Source organism: Polistes canadensis, unplaced genomic scaffold (assembly GCF_001313835.1).
Source record: "Polistes canadensis isolate GaletaPanama2010 unplaced genomic scaffold, ASM131383v1 scaffold_0, whole genome shotgun sequence".
Lineage (NCBI taxonomy): Eukaryota > Metazoa > Arthropoda > Insecta > Hymenoptera > Vespidae > Polistes > Polistes canadensis.
Window position 1 is genome coordinate 2,500,031 of NW_014569547.1, and position 19,884 is coordinate 2,519,914.

Here is a 19,884-nt window from a genome sequence, read left to right on the forward strand (position 1 = left end):
GCAGCATCGCATTCTTTGCTATTTTATGAACCTTTGCAGATTGATTTATAACACAAATTTGTATTCTACGTGTAGACAAAAGAGTGTACTTTAATTTAATATAAGTTTTATTAAAATTCATTTGCTAAAAGTATAAAAAATATTGGCCGAAACTTTTCAAAGAAATTGCAAAAATGCACAACTTACAGCATTGCCTTCTCTGATATTTTCTGCACTTTACATTTGATTTTCATAACTCTACAAAGTATTCTACGTGTAGAAAAAAGAGTGTACTTTAATTTAATATAAGTTTTATTAAAATATATTTACTTTTAGTATAAAAAATATTTACCGAAACTTTACAAAGAAATTGCAAAGATGCACAATTTACAGCATTGCATTCTCTGACATTTCCTGAACTTTTTCAGATTGATTTACAACTCGATATGGTATGCTACGCGTAAACAAAAGAGTGTAATTTAATTTAATGTAAAAATCATTAAATTCTATTTGCTGAAAGTATAAAAAATATTTACCGAAACTTTTCAAAGAAATTGCAAAGATGCACACTTTACAGCATTTGATTCACAGACATTTTCTGCACTTTACATTTGATTTTCATATCTCTACAAAGTATTCTACGCGTAGAAAAAAGAGTGAACTTTAATTTAATATAAAAATCATTAAAATCCACTTACTATAAGTATAAAAAATATTTACTTGAACTTTTCAAAAGAATTGCAAAGATGCACAATTTACAGCATTGCATTCTCTGACATTTCCTGAACTTTACATGCTAAATTTATAACTCGACTAAGTATTCTACGCGTAGAGAAAAGAGTGAACTTTATTAAATCAAATTTTTGTCTTAACAATAAGTTTTGAAACGTTTCAATATTTTTCTTTTTCTTGTGGATTTTCATAAAACCATTCTGTAATAAGATTATAACAATAAAAAATCATTCGTAACATTACGATTTTATATCAAAAAGTTTCTCACGATGTACTGAAAAAGTAGGGATACCTACGAATGAAATTACATTCTCGTATATCCTTTCGAAATTCGAAGGGACCAAGAGGGAGTAATTGATGAGGTAAAGGAAGAACCGTATCGGAGTAGTGAATGGGGAGAAATATAAAGAAAGAAAGAAAGAGAGAAAGAAGCAAACGCTTTCATCTTTCGCTCTACCTTTCGGGAACTTGGAGTAGTGCGTGAATGAAGTCGTAAAAGTCCCCCTTCTCGTTTAGAGGCCCATGAATGAAGTCGCAAAATATTTCAAGCCTAATCGAAACTTCTTAAATGACGACAAACATGGATCTACCTGCTACTTGCATTTTAAATCGAACGAAATACGAGCTCAAAATAAAGTCAACAATTACGTATCAAATTAATTATACAATGAATATCCTTAAAATTATAAACTCAATCAAATCTTGCATGTTTCATTTTTATCGATTTGTAAACTTCACTTTGAAAAATTTCCTCTGATCTGTAAATCCTGTGATGTTAAGAAACAAAAACAAAAAAAACAAAAAATAAAAAAACGCGAAGCAGTAATTAACGTCAAAAGAATATCGCAGTCATCGAAAATAATAGAAATAGATCAGAAAAGTTAAACGAAGAAGTTAAAGATTACTAGGCTGGTGCATTGACGCTCAGGTAGCAGGTAGTAGGTACAGGTATTTAATAAAGGAATGCAGAAGGACTACTATTGACGGAAGTATCAGCTGTTGGTCGGGCTCCTTTTTGAAAGAACAAGTCAGGAAAGCCCTTTTAAATCTCAACGTTATAAACATGAAAGAAGAACTGGACGATGATGGACGATGATGAACGATCATAAAATATCAGAAAAGATCTTTATTAAACAGGCTTGCGTATTATCATAATTTCCGAACGTTTAAATTTACAATAAAGATTTTGTATGTATCGTCCAATCGAATGAAACATGTTTGAATTAATTGACTCATCGTGATACATCCTAAATTAAACTAAATCGATTATTATCAGCCACGTCGGAAATGTTCACCAAGATACTTTTATAAGATACTAATACATATTTTTACGATACAATTGTAGTTTGCAAATATCTTATTTCATGTATTACAATTGCAATATTAAGAATAATAATATTGATTTCATGTTATATACAAAATAATTTTTGAAAAATACGATCCTACAAAATAAGATACGTAGTAAATAAATTGGAAATATCTAACATATAAATATGAATCGTATGGCTATTTGATAATAAAATCGAAATGATTTTGATGGAGTAAAAAGAAAAAGAAAAAAAAGAAAGATGGTAATCGATGGTGTGATATCGCGTAAACGTTTTCTCTCTTAATGGTTTTTTTTGAAATATTACGAAGGTTATGGATGAACATGGCCGATAATGTCCTTGAGGAGACAACGATACGCGTTTGGACGATAATCATCCGCAAAGTAGTAACAGGAGGAATACGTAAACGATCCGGTGTCTTTCATTGGAACTTGTCCAGGAACGAGAATACGGTTCTCCTTCAATCGGTACACGCCATGCAACAACGATGGCATCGATTTCCATACGTGCTATCCCTGCGCGCGTATATAACCCGAAAGAGCCCATCGCGTAATGCCCAGGTGATTCCCCTGGAATTATTAACCGCAGATGCAAGTGCAACGAATTATTGCGCCCCAATTTTTCAGCCATTAAAGAAACCGAACTGAAACTTTCTTCCTACCTTTATCCCTCTACGAGTATATAAAATATATGCGTAAAAGGGGACAGGAAATTTTTCAACGACACGGCACAAAGTAACATTAAATAATATGTCGGTATCGTGTATATATATAGATATATATATAGATATATATATATATATATATATATGCAAACGTTAAATAAATAATACGCGATACGTGTTGAAATTTATTTAAAATATTTAAGTACCATTGGGTTAACAAATTTTTCATCCAACTTCAAGCCAACTTTGTAACTTCAATTAACCATAAATAATATGAGAGAATTTCTTCTTCTTCTTCTTCTTCTTCTTCTTTGATTAACGAGATAAAGAAAAATTCAACAAAAATAATTACTTCGTTTCTAGGCGATTATGATTGAGAACAATTAAATTGATAATTACACGCGGATATAATTCTGATATGTAAGAGGAACTTCGTGTCGAAAGACAAATTGGTGCAATGCAATCGCATTAGACTGAGCATATGTTATGCAAATGTTAGCGTAAATATATCTCACGTGGCACGATGTACGCGTATGTGTCGAGGGTGAACGTGCGCGTATTTCACGAGGAGAGATACTCGTGAAATTATTTTTTTTCCGTCGTGCATGCAACAACGAAGTGTGTACCAACGACAAGAGTCACGTGCCCGTGATGACGAAATTACAAAATATTCGCATTCTCGTTTCTTTCCTGATCCGATCATCCGAGTTACGATATTAAACTGGACATTGTTTTTTTTCATTTCTCTTGATTTTTCATTACCTTTTATACGTTTTATCGTTCATCATCGTTTTATTCCTAATTGTATAAATGTTTAATTACGAAATAATGTTGACAACATTATTGCTGACAAACAAAACCTAATAAAGTATTAAATTCACTTCGGAATACGAAAAAATGTTTCATCAACTTGAATTTGTTATCGCCTTTTGCAGGTAAAGCGAATCGTAAGAAAACTAATTGCTTCTCTTCCCCCTCCCATTCCTACCACCACCACCACCCCTTTCCCCCGCCCATCTTCTCATGACTATCTTTTCGTTCTTACGTTCTTATATCGTTACGGTCTCTTTTTAAAACTAATCTTTGAGAGAAAGAGAGAGAAAGGAAATGAGAAAAATAAAACATCCCCAACGTTCGCAATGAGAGAGAGAGAGAGAGAGAGAGAGAGAGAGATGGTCTCGTACTAATTTGATGGAGAGCAATTGGGATTTAATGAAGGAGCCTCGCACCGCGCGAATCCTTTTGATAAATTACTTGACCGAACAACGTATGAAGAAAAAAGGGATGAGAAAGAAAAAAAGGAGAAACGGAAGAGCGTAAAAAGAGTTTCTGCGTTCGCATTTGTTAAGCCGCAGTGATTGGCCCTGTGACAGGACAGGTGCTTACTTTTGTAAAGTACAAAGGGCTCCCATATTTCCTCTAGATACTATTTCTTTTTTCGCACTTTTAAAAAATACCTTTATTCTTTTTTTTACCTAATAATAAATCTTAATCTAACTATTTTCCGCGATGGAAAATATAAAATTGATCAATTTTAATGTATATATATAAATTTGTCTTAAGGTATTTATTAAAGTAATAAATATGATCAATTTTTTGTTATGCTCTTTCGCAAACTCGATAAAAAATAAAATGATAAAAAATTGACATAAGAAAAATATTTTTAATATTTCCTTTTATTTTTTTCTTTAACATGTTAAATCTTTAATTTAGGGCAGACGTTAATACGAATTTTATTACACTTTCGCGAAACCTATAAAAATATAAAATAAAATTGAAAACTGAAAATATTGAATCGACAAGATTTGTAGTATTTTTTTTTTCTTTTTACAGTAGATATTAAAAGTGTCAATTTTGAAACATAAACTATCCTTACTTGATTATTCTTTCACTTTGACATCATTATCTCTTTCCTTTGATGTTACCATGTACCACCTAAACGTAATTAATACACACACACACAGCGTCTCGGTAACTCAATCGACAAATGCCCTACACCATTCAAGTTGTTCGTACTTTTATGGCTGCCATAGTAACTAGGCACATAGTAGTGCACATCGTGTGAACAGTTGCGTACTTGCAAAGTTGCACTTTGTCTTTATCTTATAGGAAAAGAACCTCTTTGATAGGCGTGCTTGCAACTCAATACCTAAGGACAGAAGGTACGTTCATTTATTCTTCGATCGAAGTGCAATTTGCTATTTCTTTACCCTCACGGAAGTTGTCGTAGTCAGTTCGTTGCTTCGATCCCTAAAAGTTCGAGTTTCCAAAAATTCGATCCACTTCCCCATTCGATAAACCCCCCACCCCCACCCCCACCCCGTTGAATCGATTTCTTTTTTTTATATACCCATTTTCTCGTTAAATTATTATCTTATGAGTAATTAGCAAGGAGTTATTAAAAATTAACATTTAACTTATACGAGCAAACACGTAGCAAAAGTTTTCTCACTTAATTATATTACACACATTTAATGAAATTAATAATAATCATTTTTTTTATTAAACGACACGGTAAATTTGAAAATACACGACTCCCATGTGTGCTCGTTACTAATTTATAAAGTTTTATAAAAAGGAACGCGATTTAATTGGCGATACCAAAACGAGATAACTGATTGGAAGAAAGTTGAAATATTCCATATATATATAAAAAAAAAGCTCTGTAGTATATAGATTGTATGTATAAGTGTGTAGGTACACGTAAAATTTCTTCCAATGCTTCGCTCGTTCGTTCGTACGTTCGTTCGTTTCTTCTTTTAAGAAATAAATGATTATTACGTTACTTTTAAATACATATTAACGATGAAATATCGAAAGCCGTGTACCGCAACTCGTTCCCTAACTTTTTTTGCGATAATTCGATAACGAATCTTTAAAGAAACGGTACGGTGCTGATTAAGGTTGACGACCACATCAATCGCGAGCCAGGTACAAAATTAGGTTAATACACCGATCTGCATAATAAGCCGGGCTAAAAGAAAAAAAAAGAAGAACTACCAAAGATGTTTACTACCGTAAAGTATTATCTTCTCTCATTTGGGGTCACTACTAAAATTTCACACTTTAGTTCGTTGAATTTCGTTCGAAAATCTTTATACTTTTTACAAATCATATAAATATTTCCATGTGGTTATATTTCAATTATTTAATCAATTTTGTTTTTGTCTTTTTTTTTTCTTCATTTGTATTCAATAAAAATCATTTGTCTTATAAAATTCTATAAGTATATGAAAAGAAAAAAAAGAGGAAAGATAAAAAAATGAGAGATTAATAATTTTCATTTATAAGGAAACTATACCGAAAACGCGCGACAGATGTTTCCCCAGTTTTTAAAATAATGCGGATACATCACAGGGATCACTAATTAACAGTTTTTATCGTATCTTCCTTGAACATTTACACGGACCCAACGAAAATTTAATACCGAATTTCGAATGGAATTGTAGGTTCCCGCTTATCGACAAAAACGTGTTTGCATGCTACCAAGAGAAATAAGAAAAAGATGAAGAAGAAAAAGAACAAGAAGTAGAACAAAAGGAAGGATTCAAGCAGGAAACAGGCGTACATCTCCGGCTGGCGTATTAACTTTTTAACCAAGACAACGCGTATTTGCATCTGATTAATATATGAATTCCTCATTATCGCGTTGACCAAGGTATAAAAAAAAAAAAAAAAGAAGAAAGATATAACCCAAGGATGAGTTGATAATACCCTTTTTCGCGCCTACGATATAATATTATACATTAAACATCATCCTGTTTAGCGTATTAGATTAAAACGGATTAAGATTAGTTGCGATTAGCATAAGAAATATTTTCCGTTGATTTTTTATTAACTCTTCTTAACTTCGAATGCGTCATCTGAAAAAAAAAAAATAATTAATATGACATAATAAAATGATGAAATTTGGATTTAAACAAAACAAAAACAAAATTCGTTTACATAAGCACGTACAGTGGGTGATTTTACATGAAAAACAATGTCTAAAATGTAAAATAAAATTGAAAATATGTCGAGTACGTGTTTACTACAAAAAAAATGAAGGAATCAAAAAATTATCATTTTGTTTATTAGATATGTTATATATGTGTTAACTTTTATATTCATTCTTAAACCTTTGATCAAAAATATCTTATTAATAAATAATAATAATACTATATGTAACAATTAGAAAAATTATTATTAATAATCATAATAATTACGAAAGAGAAATCTAAAAATTATTACGATTGAAAAAATATATTATATAATGAATATAAGAAATCAACTTTTCTCCCAAGTTACACTCACATCAATGGAAACTCAATACTAATATAATTTAGAAAAGAAAGAGAGGGCTTAAAGTATCCCTTTTTCTTCAATGGTTGACAAAAACTGTTTGGTGCCAGCAGATCAGTATAGGTTTATCCATTATACTGGTGTCTCCTGTCTGGACTATTTCTAAGCAAGAATCGGCTACTATTCTATTATTATTCAAGTACCAACTCCCTGCCAATGATATGGCATTGTATCTGAGAAACGTGTCTCATCCATAAAACGACGTGAGAATTAAAAAATAAATAAAGAAAGAAAGAAAGAAGGAAAAGAAACCTCGAAGAACCAGAAGGGGGTGGCAGGGAGAAGGGTAAGAGGGAAGGGGGATAAGAGATGCATTTCTCGAATTCATTGAATAAAATACGTAAACTTAATTCAAATATTTTATCGCATTTCGAATGCAAGAGTTTTTTCTTTTTTTTTTTTTTCTTCCTTTATTTTCTTTTCTTTTCCTTTTTTTTTTTGGTAAGGACAGGACACACTGCCATTGGTTTTTGAAGGATTCGTCGCGGAGCACGAATACCTGATCGCGTATACCTGCCAAGCACAAAAAAGAACTGACGCGCAAACAAACTGTTTTAACGAACCAAACTAAAACTCTTCGATACGAGCTAATCTAAATAAATTATTCACTGCTTACGGATTATTTACAAATTAGTTGAACGACATATAGCATTCTATAGATGATTTCTAAAAAGGACCCTCCATTTAACGTGGAAACGTTTAACAGGTAATTTTGAAAAAAAAAATCTTTAAATAATTTATGAACCTCTTTTTTACTATTTTCTTTTTTTTTCCATTTGAATATAATCAAAAGTCAAATCGGCAACCTCGATGATTATTATACAAACGATGGAAAAGGTTTCAACTTGTTATCCTGGGCGCTTTTGTAATAAATACTTATTAGTATTAATATAAGATAATATTGTCATATATACATATTTTCTTATATTATATGAATTGTAATGTATTCCACCGTTGGCGCATTAATTATACATGCAATTTACATCAAGTACTTGATTATCACATGTGCCATTTGAGACTCGAGGTTACATTAATCACAGCATCCCATACCTAATGGCATACTCATTATATTATATATATTGTATATATACATACTAAATGAGTTATTATGTCTATTACAATTATTATTAAAAAATGTATAAATCCGTTTTATAGACAAAAATCTCGAATTATTTATTACTATTTCCCTTTTAGTCGCCTTTTACCACAAGCAGGGACTACTGCGTTCTTATTCTTATTCCCCCAGAACCGCAGGGGGTTAATTAGTATCATTATTATTATTAAATAAGAGAGAGTATTTATATACCTAAAGTATGCAAGTGAATGCAATGATCTTAATGTAATTTGTCGAGAAATGCATCGAATTAGTCCCTCCATATTTCATAATAAACAATAAAGTAAACAGACAGTTTTGCTAACAGGTTGATAAATTTCATACATGCGTACAAGAATTCTACCCTGTCTCTTCGTTCACTTTCATATCTTACGAAGATAGATTCGCGATGAAAGTACTTCCAGAGTCCTTCTCGAAAGTTTCTTGTCATTGATTTATTAACCACCCGAAACAGGACTCTCATTTAACGATATGAATTGCGAGTAACGCGCATCATCGAATAAGGATTTTTAATTACCTTAAGTACAAGACAAGATTGATTTCTTATATTATACAATATTTTTCATCCATAGAAATATTATCTAAATATTAGGTGTACAATTTTGTTTACGCTGTTTTTAACGTTTAAGAAAAAAACGACGTTAATTAATATTATTTAAATATTATCTTAAAACAGATATAAAAAAGTTATATTATATATATATAGTCTTATATTCGTTCATATATTAACGTAAAAATAAAATCCTATCGATAATGTAATTAAAAAATTCGAGCAATAATAAAACATTGCATTTGAATTTTTATAAATTCAAAATACAACATTTTCGAGAGAGATAACGAGCCAACAAAATCCGACACTATAATAATATACAGCATAAAAATTTTCTTGATTCTCTTCTACCTATAATAATCATGCAAAGTATAATAAATAAAAAAAAAAGAAAATCTTCGCTAATAATGTTGTAGGTATATTATTTTTGCCACATTATCGTAATGATACAGAGATCGATCATCATCCTTTCGACGTCTCGAAATAAATTTCGGGGGACTGTCGAAATTTTTTTTTTTATTTATTACTGACATTTCAGCCCTCTACCACGAGTTGATACTTCATTTACATTCGAAAGATCTACCAAAAAGTATTATGTTAATCCTCTTGCGCATCTTCCAATCATGGACTTTTGCCTTAATCTTTAAGAAATAGAAAGAAACCCTGGTTTGGAGGGTTTTGAGGTTCTGAGGGCCTGGGTTGCGCCTAACAATCTATTCTACGTGCCTCGATTTTTGCTTGACAATGAAAAAGAATGCAAACGAAGCGTGAAGTAAGCGTGAACTTGGCGTGAACGATGCGTGACTAAAATGACTATATAAATACATAATACAAATGGTCCCCCCCCCCATGGATGCGGACGGTCCGATTTCTAAATATATACTCTATCATTTAGCGGAATATATAATAAATTCAAGATAAAAATGCATGTGCATTTTGGATGCATTGCCATGTAAATATTATTTCTTGACCAAATAGAAAATATAAAAAGTTGAAATAAATATATATATATATATATATATATATATTTCATGATATTTATATCTATCATAATTATAGATACTCACCTATTATAATTTATATATTTGATTTATTTGTATAAATGAATAAAAAAAAGAAATAAAAAAATGTTAACGCTCGATCTTATTATCTTTTAAATGTCCACAACATTATTTTGAAGATTTTTGATTAATAAATAAAATCATAGAGACGAAAATTCTCACGGAATTTCTTATTTTATTATTTCAAATTTGTCGAATATTATCGCAAAACGTTTGACATTTATTTCGAACGACGAGACAGTGAGATAGGATCGATTTTAAAAACAAATAAAAATAAAATACAAATGCAATTTTATTATCTTTCGGATATGTTTGATCAAGCTTAAGCTTAAAAACTGTAGGTTTTCTCAGTAGCACATTTTGTTGATATGCCTCGAAGCGAAAAGTAACGATCGCTTGGCATATCGAGGCGAGTATACACGCGTGTCCATTTACATTTAGTCGTCATTCACGGTCAAATGAAATCGCTTTGGCTCTCTTTAAGCCAATCCACAAGAGCATTCGTACTCGTACGTCGTGCTGTCCATCTCGGTTAAAATTTATGGTGAATGCGGGCCTTGTAGAAGCAAACGACGCCGGACATTGATCGATGAACGAAAGAACAAAACCGAAGAGATTGCGCGAGGTAAAGACATATATATATATGTATATATGTATATACACTGTTTAAGTATAATACAATGGAAAGCGAAAAATTATTCTAGAAAATATTGGCTTTTCACAATTGCTCATCTTGCTGAAATAAATTAAAACTCGATGATAACTCTTAAAAGAAATTCTTAATCTATACATTTTTCTTCAATATCTTACAATTAGATAATTTTGTAATAATTTAAAAAAAAAAAAAAATAAGAAAAAAGTACTTTTTAATATACACATTTTGTTGATATTATTTATTAATAAATTGTAATATATAATTATATTGTTATTATATATATATATAGCTTGTATATTGTACAAGATAATAATATAATAACAATATTTTTATTCCAATTGGAAAGTATTCTTATCTTAGTAATTTTATCGAGAAAACAATTAAATAGAAACTTATCGTAAAATCGCGTAGGTAGGTTGTTCGCGTTTATGTAACCGTACGAGTTTTGCTTTTATCATTTTTCTTTTTCTTTTTTTCTCTCTTCTTATTCTTCTTCCTCAATTTTTGGGTCCAGCAAGTAGACTAAAAAAAAAGAAAACACGTAACACTCCCGGCCAAATCCGTTTGTCTCGATCACGGTGGGCACGCGACGCTTTATAATACCGTTAGTATCGATCGCATCGGTAATTGGTGGCCTCGAAAATTCTGTAGAAAGTGAAAATCGAGGTAAAAGTGGTAGCCGGAAGCTGGACCTCCAGGCTGCTGTGGGTGTACAAAGTCAAGAAATACGAGCTATAATTATCAAGCTAATTTTGGCAAAGCGATTATGTACGAGAGAGTTACCGATACATCCAGTGGAAAATAGGAAGAGGAATACTGCTCAACTCATATCTTTGTGCTAAATTATTCTCATATTAAAATTAGTACGCCGAAAAATGGTTATGCGTGTAAGGCGTTGGGGCGGGCGGGGTTGGGGAGATAAAAAACTAACATAAAAGAAATTACGAATGATAATTACAAAGTAAATATTATTTCCTCTATTATTCTCATTTTTAAAATGAAACGTTTTTTTATAGGCGTAATGGTAAAAATAAAATTTAACGAAACAACGTTAAAAACGAACGAAATTATAAAAAATTCTAAGATTAGTATGTGTTTATATAAATGTATAATGAGATACTTTGATCGATGGTTATTGCAAGATGCACATACCTTAAAAATATTCGATATATCGTAAATGATTGTTAATTAATTATAAACAATGTATATTGTAATCTAAAATTAATAATTTACCTTTCTATGTACCTTGCTCTTCGAAATCCGTCGTTAGACTGGCACGTTAACCTCTGTGACAATACTTTTATTGAATATTATTTATATGACTTTTTCAACGAACAAATTCTATTTACTGCTCGTATTATGATCGTCCGGCAAGTCATATAAACAACATTTAACAGAAGAACTTTTACAGAGAACATTGACTCAGTTTAACAATGGATTTCGACGAGGACGGTGTATCGAACTTATATTAGGTACTTTTAAACTATAATATACATTTCCTACGATTAATTAACAATCATTTAAAATATATCGAACATTCTAATATACTTTATTAATATTTTTCTATAGTTTAAACTAAAATATTATATTTCTTATCTATTCTCTTGTCGGTTAATATTTAATAATAAAACATATCTACACACCGAATTGCAAAACGGAAAAATAAAATAAATACAAATTAAACAATATATAATCCAATTTAATAAAATTAATTTATGATTCGAAACGTATTCTTATCCATTTTTCTACAAAATATAAAGAAATGAAAATTAACGCGTGAAAATAATAATGATCTGCGTACAATAAAAATCTCTCTCCGCGTTTATATATAACTATTCTTATTAATCATATATAATATTTATATAAATAGACCAAAAACAAGAAAAATGGTAAATACAAACTAGATGATAATAATCTAATCGGATCGTTGATTTATGATCGAATTATATTCGATATTTCTTTTTTTTTTCTATTAACCCTTTTAGTGTGCTATGGACACATATATGCGTTTGATAAAAGTTGATACGCGTGTGGTTTATCAATGTTAATGTAAAATAATGTAATATTTTTATTTTATCTTGTCAGATGAAAATAATATTGTGAGAAAAGAAAAATATAAATATAATTTATTAATATTAGCATATATATCTGTGGTGGTCACATTAATAATAAATTATTTCATTGGTAGAAAACACTTCAGTTAAAAGTATTCAGCACTGAAAGGGTTAATAAAACCCGGAAACAACGGTTAAGATGAATTTTTCTCTGTTTTAATCTTCGACGGGGATCGGTAGAGATCTCTCGGAGAAAATCGGTCAGAATACTCGGCGCGTGCGCCTGAAGGAGGGACGAACGAGACATACGCGTGCCCATCGCAAGGTTCTTCCACTTGCAGGTAATCGGCGCGTGCCCTCGCGCTCACTCGCACGCGCACTTTAAAATGAAACAGGGTTTTACCTTCACTTCGCAAACAGGAGAGAAAGGAAAGGAGAGAATATAAGTGGCCGTAAGAGAGAAGGGAAAGGACGTTAGTAAGTAGGCGCGTACTTTTCGGGGCTATCGCGGCAGCTGTCGCAGACAAGCAGTCTTTCCTTATTAATTAAAGCAACCCACACATACACACACACAAAGAAGACACAGACTTATTGGTAGACTCCTTCCTTCTTTACTCATTAGTTATAACCAAGCTCAGTTCAGAAACAATTCACTTGCCTTTTGCCAGCTCGTATTTCAAGGAAAATGATCTGTCTCAAAAAAAAAGAAAAAAAGAAAAAGAAAAAACGGTCTCACCGTTATAAATGCATTTAATTATAATAAGAACTTATTGGAAAACTTTAACAGAAATTAACATGATTACTCGGGATCATTTCCTAAATATTCACAATCATAAATTGTAGGTAAAGAATTTTGTACACTTCTATTATACTCTAATGATCTGAATTAAATGTATTAAGGTCGTAGTCATTGAATATACCGTACGTTAATTTAGCTGCATAACGGTGGACTTTATTATACTTACATTCAATTTGGACGAAATCTCATTTTCTCTTTGCTCTCTCGAATGAAAATAATACGTGTTAACAAAAATTCGACCTACTCGGATTAAAATTTCTCTTTTCATTTAGTTATCTTACAAAGAGATGAATAGAAGTTTAAATCACGAATAACAATTATAAAGATGAAGGAAATATTAGAAGAGGAAGAGGAATAGCAACACCTGTAAAGGTATACTCGTACACGTTATAAACATATATGATACGTCCAATCCGTAAAAAGAAACTAATAATCAGAAAAGCAAGAATAACAATAGTTGCAAAGATAGAGGAAGTGTTAAAAGAGGAAGAGGAAGAGGAAGAGGAAGAAGAAAAGCAGACTGGAAAAGATATACACCTGTATAGGTAATACTCGTACACGTTATAAACATGTATTAACACGTCTTATGCGTATAAAACTGAGAATCAGAAAACCGGACTCGGCAAGCGGATAAATATTACTCTTTGGTGTTCTTCTCTCAACGCGTAAAGCTGTTATTACTTGCAAGCTGTAGATTCCGGAGGCCTTCGATTCGGTTCACCGAGAAAGTGTCCACCGTCTGTAATATCTATATATATATATATATATATATATATATATGATACGATATGTACCGGATCGTACGTTCGCGCACGTTCCTCTTTCACGGCCTCGACGAGAACGTCGTAATTATCATTGCACCTGTGAAAATCGTTATGCCGTTACGCAGTCCTTCTCCTCTTCTTCTTCTTCTTTTTTTTACTTCTTCTTATTTGAGAGAGAAAGACAGGCGGAAAAGTATTCCAACGCGAAGTCGATCCTTCTTACTGATCCTACCAACTGATCCAACCCTCCAGATAATACTCATCGAAAGACTTGATCGCACTTACGTAAAGTACGTACATGCATGCGTGCTCCTGCTCGTGCTCATGCAAGTGCACGCACCACGATCCAGACAGAAAACAGTCCATCTCTCTACCGATTCTCATCTCTATCCCTCTCTCTCTCTCTCTCTCTCTCTCTTTGTGTGTGAGTGTGTGCGCGCATTGCGCCTTTCGAAAAAGCACAGGTGCATCCGTGATAGATGAGGAAAGTGTTTTATCGATATGAAGTGTTTACCCGCCTAATCATTCCATTTCGTAACTTGTATTTTATCACGCGCAATACTAAATATTTATATATATATATATATGTACTTAGATCATTTTTATTTTTGTACGCTAATTACGTATGCTAACGTTGTGTACAATTGTAAAAGAAAAATATTAAATGTTTCATTTGTTAAACGATTAATCAATTTTTTTTCATTTATCACTCGGCCATTTTTATTTGACTAATAAAAATTATCCAAATCAATTGTTTCATTGATTATCCATCATTTTTTTTCCTTAGGAAATAATTTGCAACTTAACAATACCCCGCGTCCGATTAACTTCTCACTTATATAAAAGAATATTTTATGATTTAATTATACGATTCTCTGGGTTCATATAAAAATGACAATGACGCAATTTGAAACTTGCGTCTTTGAGGAACGTGGTATGTCGAGTATGTAGGTCATTCTTGTCAAGGGAAGATACGGAATCGTTTTTTCACTCCAGTTCGATGGACATACATTTTCGAACTTCTATCTCGATCTCTCCAGGTGCACTCTCTCGATCGTGATCGAAATTCTCCTGTCGTTTAATCGCGCTTTAAAGATACCATACCAATTCGCGAGTTACGTGTTCCCCTTTTGGTATATTTCACCTTACTTCGAACTAACAAAGGTACGATCGTGCTTTCTACTTTATTTTCTTCCTATTTTTTTTCCTTTTAGAACACATCTCCAAACTCTTATCGTGTTAAATATTAAAACTAAACCTCTAGGATGGATTCAAAATCAAAGCTGATTTTCAATTAAAATCGTCAAAGATGTTTTACAAAAATTAAAATGAAAAAATATTGAAGACAATATACACAAAAATATATTAATTAAAATTACCTCTGTAATTGATATTCTTTCTCCGCTTATTTTAAGACCAATCATTTCTAATATTTTTCCAGTGAACTATTCCATAAAAAATAAAATCTGAAAAGAAATTACTAAATTGTAAAAATATGTTAATATTATAATAGAGAGTTAAATAGCTTACCATTGCACAATGCTGAGATTTGACTAGCTTCCGGATGACGTAACATAAAATTGAGTAATATATGTATATGCTTCCACCATAGACTTCAATGAAACACCATTACAAAACCATGGGTGATAAGTATATAATATATAGAAATTTTTATTTAATATAATTATATTATTTAAAACATTGTATAAAAAATGAGCGGCACGTTCAAGTTATGTTCTAAATATGTATATAATATATATTTATATATATATTTAATATCTTTAATACACAATAAAAAATGATATATCTAAAAAATTATAAAATTAAAAATAAAAATAGTTACAAAAACTTTCAATGTATTATGTATATCGTCAAGTATTTAACATATGTATATAAAATATTCATATTTCTAACTCCTTTGGTTCCTACCTCATTTAAAATATATCTCTCATTTTTATATGCATAGATAATTAATCAGTTCTTTCTTCATTTAATTCACTATAACTTTCAGGTAGTGGATATGGTCCTGGATTACTTAAATCACGGGCTTTTTCTTGCACCTCTTTGAAAGATGCTTTAATATTATCTAATGCCGTACCTAATCCACTTTTAATTTGAGTAAATTCTTGCGTTACCAATAAAAGACGACCCAATAGATAATTTAAGTTTTTATCTACTTCTGTCATACGTTTCGTTATTTCGCTTACCTACACATAAAATGAATTATTTTCACATGTATTCCTTAAAATTTATAACTAAATTAAATAATATATTACTTATAGATATAATTACTTTATTTTCCATTCCATCCATAGTAGAAGTTGTACCATTAATATAAACTTCATTCTGTTTGTGTAATTTATCTAAAGCTCTCGCACTTTCCGTCATTTGCTGATACATTACGTTTATTTGCCTCCACACCTTTATTTGAAAAATAATATACGTCAGATTCTCACCTATTTAAAAGACTACTTTATAAAATTATCTTTATATATTCACCTGATTCATTTCTTGTTCCATCTTAGTAGTTAAATTAGCTAAAGCTCCATTTTGATTGTCCATAATATCATTAGAGATACCATCGAATCTTGTATTAATTGTATTATTAATATTTTTACTCTGTGCCTTCACCAAGTCTCCTACTTCCAAAAGAATTTGATGTACTCCATATTCTACTCTTTTTTTCGTATCTAACACATGATCAGCCATGGAAACCATTAGTGATTGACCTTTACTAAGATCATGTAATTCCTTGCTTACATGATTAGAATTATCCGCCATAGCCATTCTAAAATGTTATAAATACAATTAACAATATATTTTACATCTTAGAAAAATATTTGTCAAATACGTATTTATTTATAATAATTATACCTCAACGATTCAACTGTATCTTTTGATTCTTCTTTACTCTTCAATATTTTATCTTTTATATCATTACTTTCTTTAATAATAATATCTTTAATCAAATGTTTGGTTTCTTGTAAAAGCGATTCTGTTTCGTTGTGCAATGTTCGAGTTTCATTAACTCTAAAAATAAAAGTAGACATTAAAACGTCTAATAATTTATTTTTTATTATACAATTATACTAATAAATAAACTTACTGCGGTAGTTCATGAATATCTTCTATAGAATTCTTAACTAATTTTTCGATATGTTTTAATGCTTTATTTTGTTCTTGTACTAGTAAAGAAATAATTGATTGCTCGCTTACATGTTTGTCTGAAGATTTGGATGATTCTTTGATAACTTCTATCGAATTTTTAACATTTTTAAAATTATCATTAATGTCTTCTAACTATTTGAATATATAAACAAAAATGAATGCATTATTAGAATAAACTTTTTAATTATGAATGGTATTTTTTTTATATAACATTTACCTTCATAGCCATTGACTGTACTTTTTCTGATTGATTAGTCATAGTATCTTGTAACTCCATTGATGTTGATTTCATAGTATATTCAAGATCTGTAATGTGTCCCATGATCAACGATTCAGTATTATTTAACTTGGATAAAAGTTCAGGATTTATTTCTTTATTATTTAATGATGTATTGGAATCTTCCTGAGCTTTAGTTATTTTAGTTTCTAAATCCGTTAACCATCCTTCCAATCTAACTTCCAAATCTTCTAAAGCATCCGCTGTTTTCTGCATTTGTATACGTTCTCGCTCATCTCTCTAAACAAAATGAAACATTGCATTTAAAATGATAATATTAATTTTTCTCTGCAATGAAATTATAAACTATTTATTACCTGTGCGATTAATTGTTCAATTCCTCCTAATCTGTCATCCAATTTAGCCAATTTCATTCCATCTATGGCAGATACTCGTTTTGTTAATGCAGAGATAGCTTTTTTTAATTGTTCTCCTAATTGTCTTTCGCGTGCTTCATGTCTTTCTAATTTTTCAGTGTTCTCTCGCATCATATGCACCAAACTTAACATAGCATCTTTTATGTCCTCGTGTCTATAATAATAAAAATGTATTTGATTAAATTATTTTGTTATTAAATTGATTAATAAATTATTATGTATTTCTAATAAATAATTATACTTACGTAATTTCCCTAGCCCTACATAGACTAGTATAGAAAAATGGCAAAAGTAATAGTAGACTAAATAACTTCATTATTTTTTTTAGTATGTATATATATATATATATTTATTGATAAATATCTGAAATAAATATTATTCAATATAAATTAACACATAATGACAATTACATTTATTCAATACAACTGTTTTATCACAAATACTCAATGTATTGATGCTACCATGAATAAAGAACAGTATTTCAACTTTTAGATAATTAATTCAATATTCAAAGCTAATAATAAGATAAGAATATAAGGTCATACATGATGACCTTTCACAAACAAAGAACGTTACTATCATATGTAGCTACTAAGATTATTCTCACAATAATAGATACAGGAAATGTAATTTTACTAAGTAAATTATTATAATATAATAATTTTTTATACTAATAATAACAATTATTTTATACATCTTATTATACATTTTCATTTTATTTTTTACTGATCAAAGATAAAAATAAAATTTCAACGATTTAACATTATTTTTAAAATATTTTTCTTTTTTCATAAGATAATCGCTCAAAAATTATAAAATAAAAAGTACACTATAAAAAGTTAATTATTATTAAAAATTCTTAGCTTGTCTTTTATAACAAAATTAAATATTTAAAAAATTATTACATATTACCAAAAATGATTTATTTGAATTATTAATTGAAGAAAAATAATTTAATGTTTAAATATTCAGATATTCTTTCTTACCTCGATACTATATTCTTAGTACTATACTTCTTTTTTTTTTTTAATAAAACCACTTTAACTTACCACTTTAAATTTCTATCGATGCAATGAGAGAATACATGTATTATATTGATAAATACTCAACGATAAATACTCAACGATAAATACTCAACGATAACTGAGTGTTTAGAAACAATTGAATATAAAGAAATTAATAATCGTAGCGTTCTTTTAACTTATTTTAAGAGGGTGATAAAGCGCCAGATTATCAACGATGTACACTGCAAGATCTGAATATGCAACGCCATCTAGTTAACCATACATATTTTTTGAACTATTCAAGCCACTGACTTTAAAAATCATATATACACACACATATGCCAAATGCATATTATATATATATGTAGAAACTCACACATATCGTAGGTCCGCGTATTTAAATCATTTTTTTTTCGAATAGAAATAGCCTTCAAATAACGAGTCCTTTCTTAAAATAGCTATAATTACCTAGGAAGATTAATTAAGATCAATTTTTATTGAATATCGTGAACTTGAAACAATTTTCTGTATGTATTCTACATTCATACTAAGTTATTCATACCCGTTTCTTTTATAGGTTAACTTTTAACTTCAAAATTATTTTATTTATCATTTTTAAAAAAAGATTACATGTCATTTTTTATCTCGTTAAATAAGTAAAATAAATAATGAAAATATAAAATTTTTTAATCAAATATAAGAAAGAGATAAACATATTTGTCAGATATTTCAGGTTTTCATCAATGAAAACAAAGATATATCCTGTGCGCGGGAACACACACGGTTGGTTTATGGATGTCTAAAAACAAAAAAAAAAAACTATTACAAATTAACACAATTTCTTATTCCCGATTTTCTTCTCATTTACAGTTTTTTCAATAAACACTAATAATAAATTAAAAGTCAAATAATTACGCTTTATGATAAAAGGTTTAAATGGCAATTAGAGAACAATTTACATGAATTCGTATTATCTCTTGTAATTGTCTAAAATTGGTGGCTATTGTTGTCGCTAAA

At 30.0% G+C, this 19,884-nt stretch overlaps 1 protein-coding gene across 3 annotated transcripts; it reads right to left on the reverse strand.

Annotated features, from left to right (window-relative positions):
- Window positions 1-13,798: 13,798 nt before the first annotated feature.
- On the reverse strand, window positions 13,799-19,117 carry LOC106793368 (centromere-associated protein E). 3 transcript variants are annotated; one of them, XM_014760262.1, is made up of 11 exons: window positions 18,913-19,117; window positions 18,109-18,226; window positions 17,804-18,017; window positions 17,427-17,726; window positions 17,148-17,341; window positions 16,916-17,071; window positions 16,541-16,829; window positions 16,334-16,462; window positions 15,572-16,248; window positions 15,421-15,507; window positions 13,799-14,138 (listed from the first exon to the last, which is right to left on the reverse strand). In XM_014760262.1, the coding sequence occupies exons 2-9, from the start codon at window positions 18,177-18,179 to the stop codon at window positions 16,012-16,014; spliced, it is 1,590 nt and encodes a 529-aa protein (XP_014615748.1). In that variant the 5' UTR covers window positions 18,180-18,226; window positions 18,913-19,117; the 3' UTR covers window positions 13,799-14,138; window positions 15,421-15,507; window positions 15,572-16,011. The 3 variants fall into 3 exon arrangements, with proteins under 3 accessions (XP_014615748.1, XP_014615739.1, XP_014615729.1); XM_014760253.1 differs by having other exon boundaries at window positions 13,799-15,301; XM_014760243.1 differs by having other exon boundaries at window positions 13,799-15,507.
- Window positions 19,118-19,884: the final 767 nt, after the last annotated feature.

Bases quoted from the DNA above. Each gene is read 5' to 3' on its own strand.
- LOC106793368 (XM_014760262.1), bottom strand. From the start codon at position 18,179: ATGAAGTTATTTAGTCTACTATTACTTTTGCCATTTTTCTATACTAGT. The intron at 17,727-17,803 runs GTAATAAATAGT...CATTTTGTTTAG, and splicing joins TTGAACAATTAATCGCACAG to AGAGATGAGCGAGAACGTAT. The intron at 17,072-17,147 runs GTAAGTTTATTT...TTTTATTTTTAG, and splicing joins GATATTCATGAACTACCGCA to AGTTAATGAAACTCGAACAT.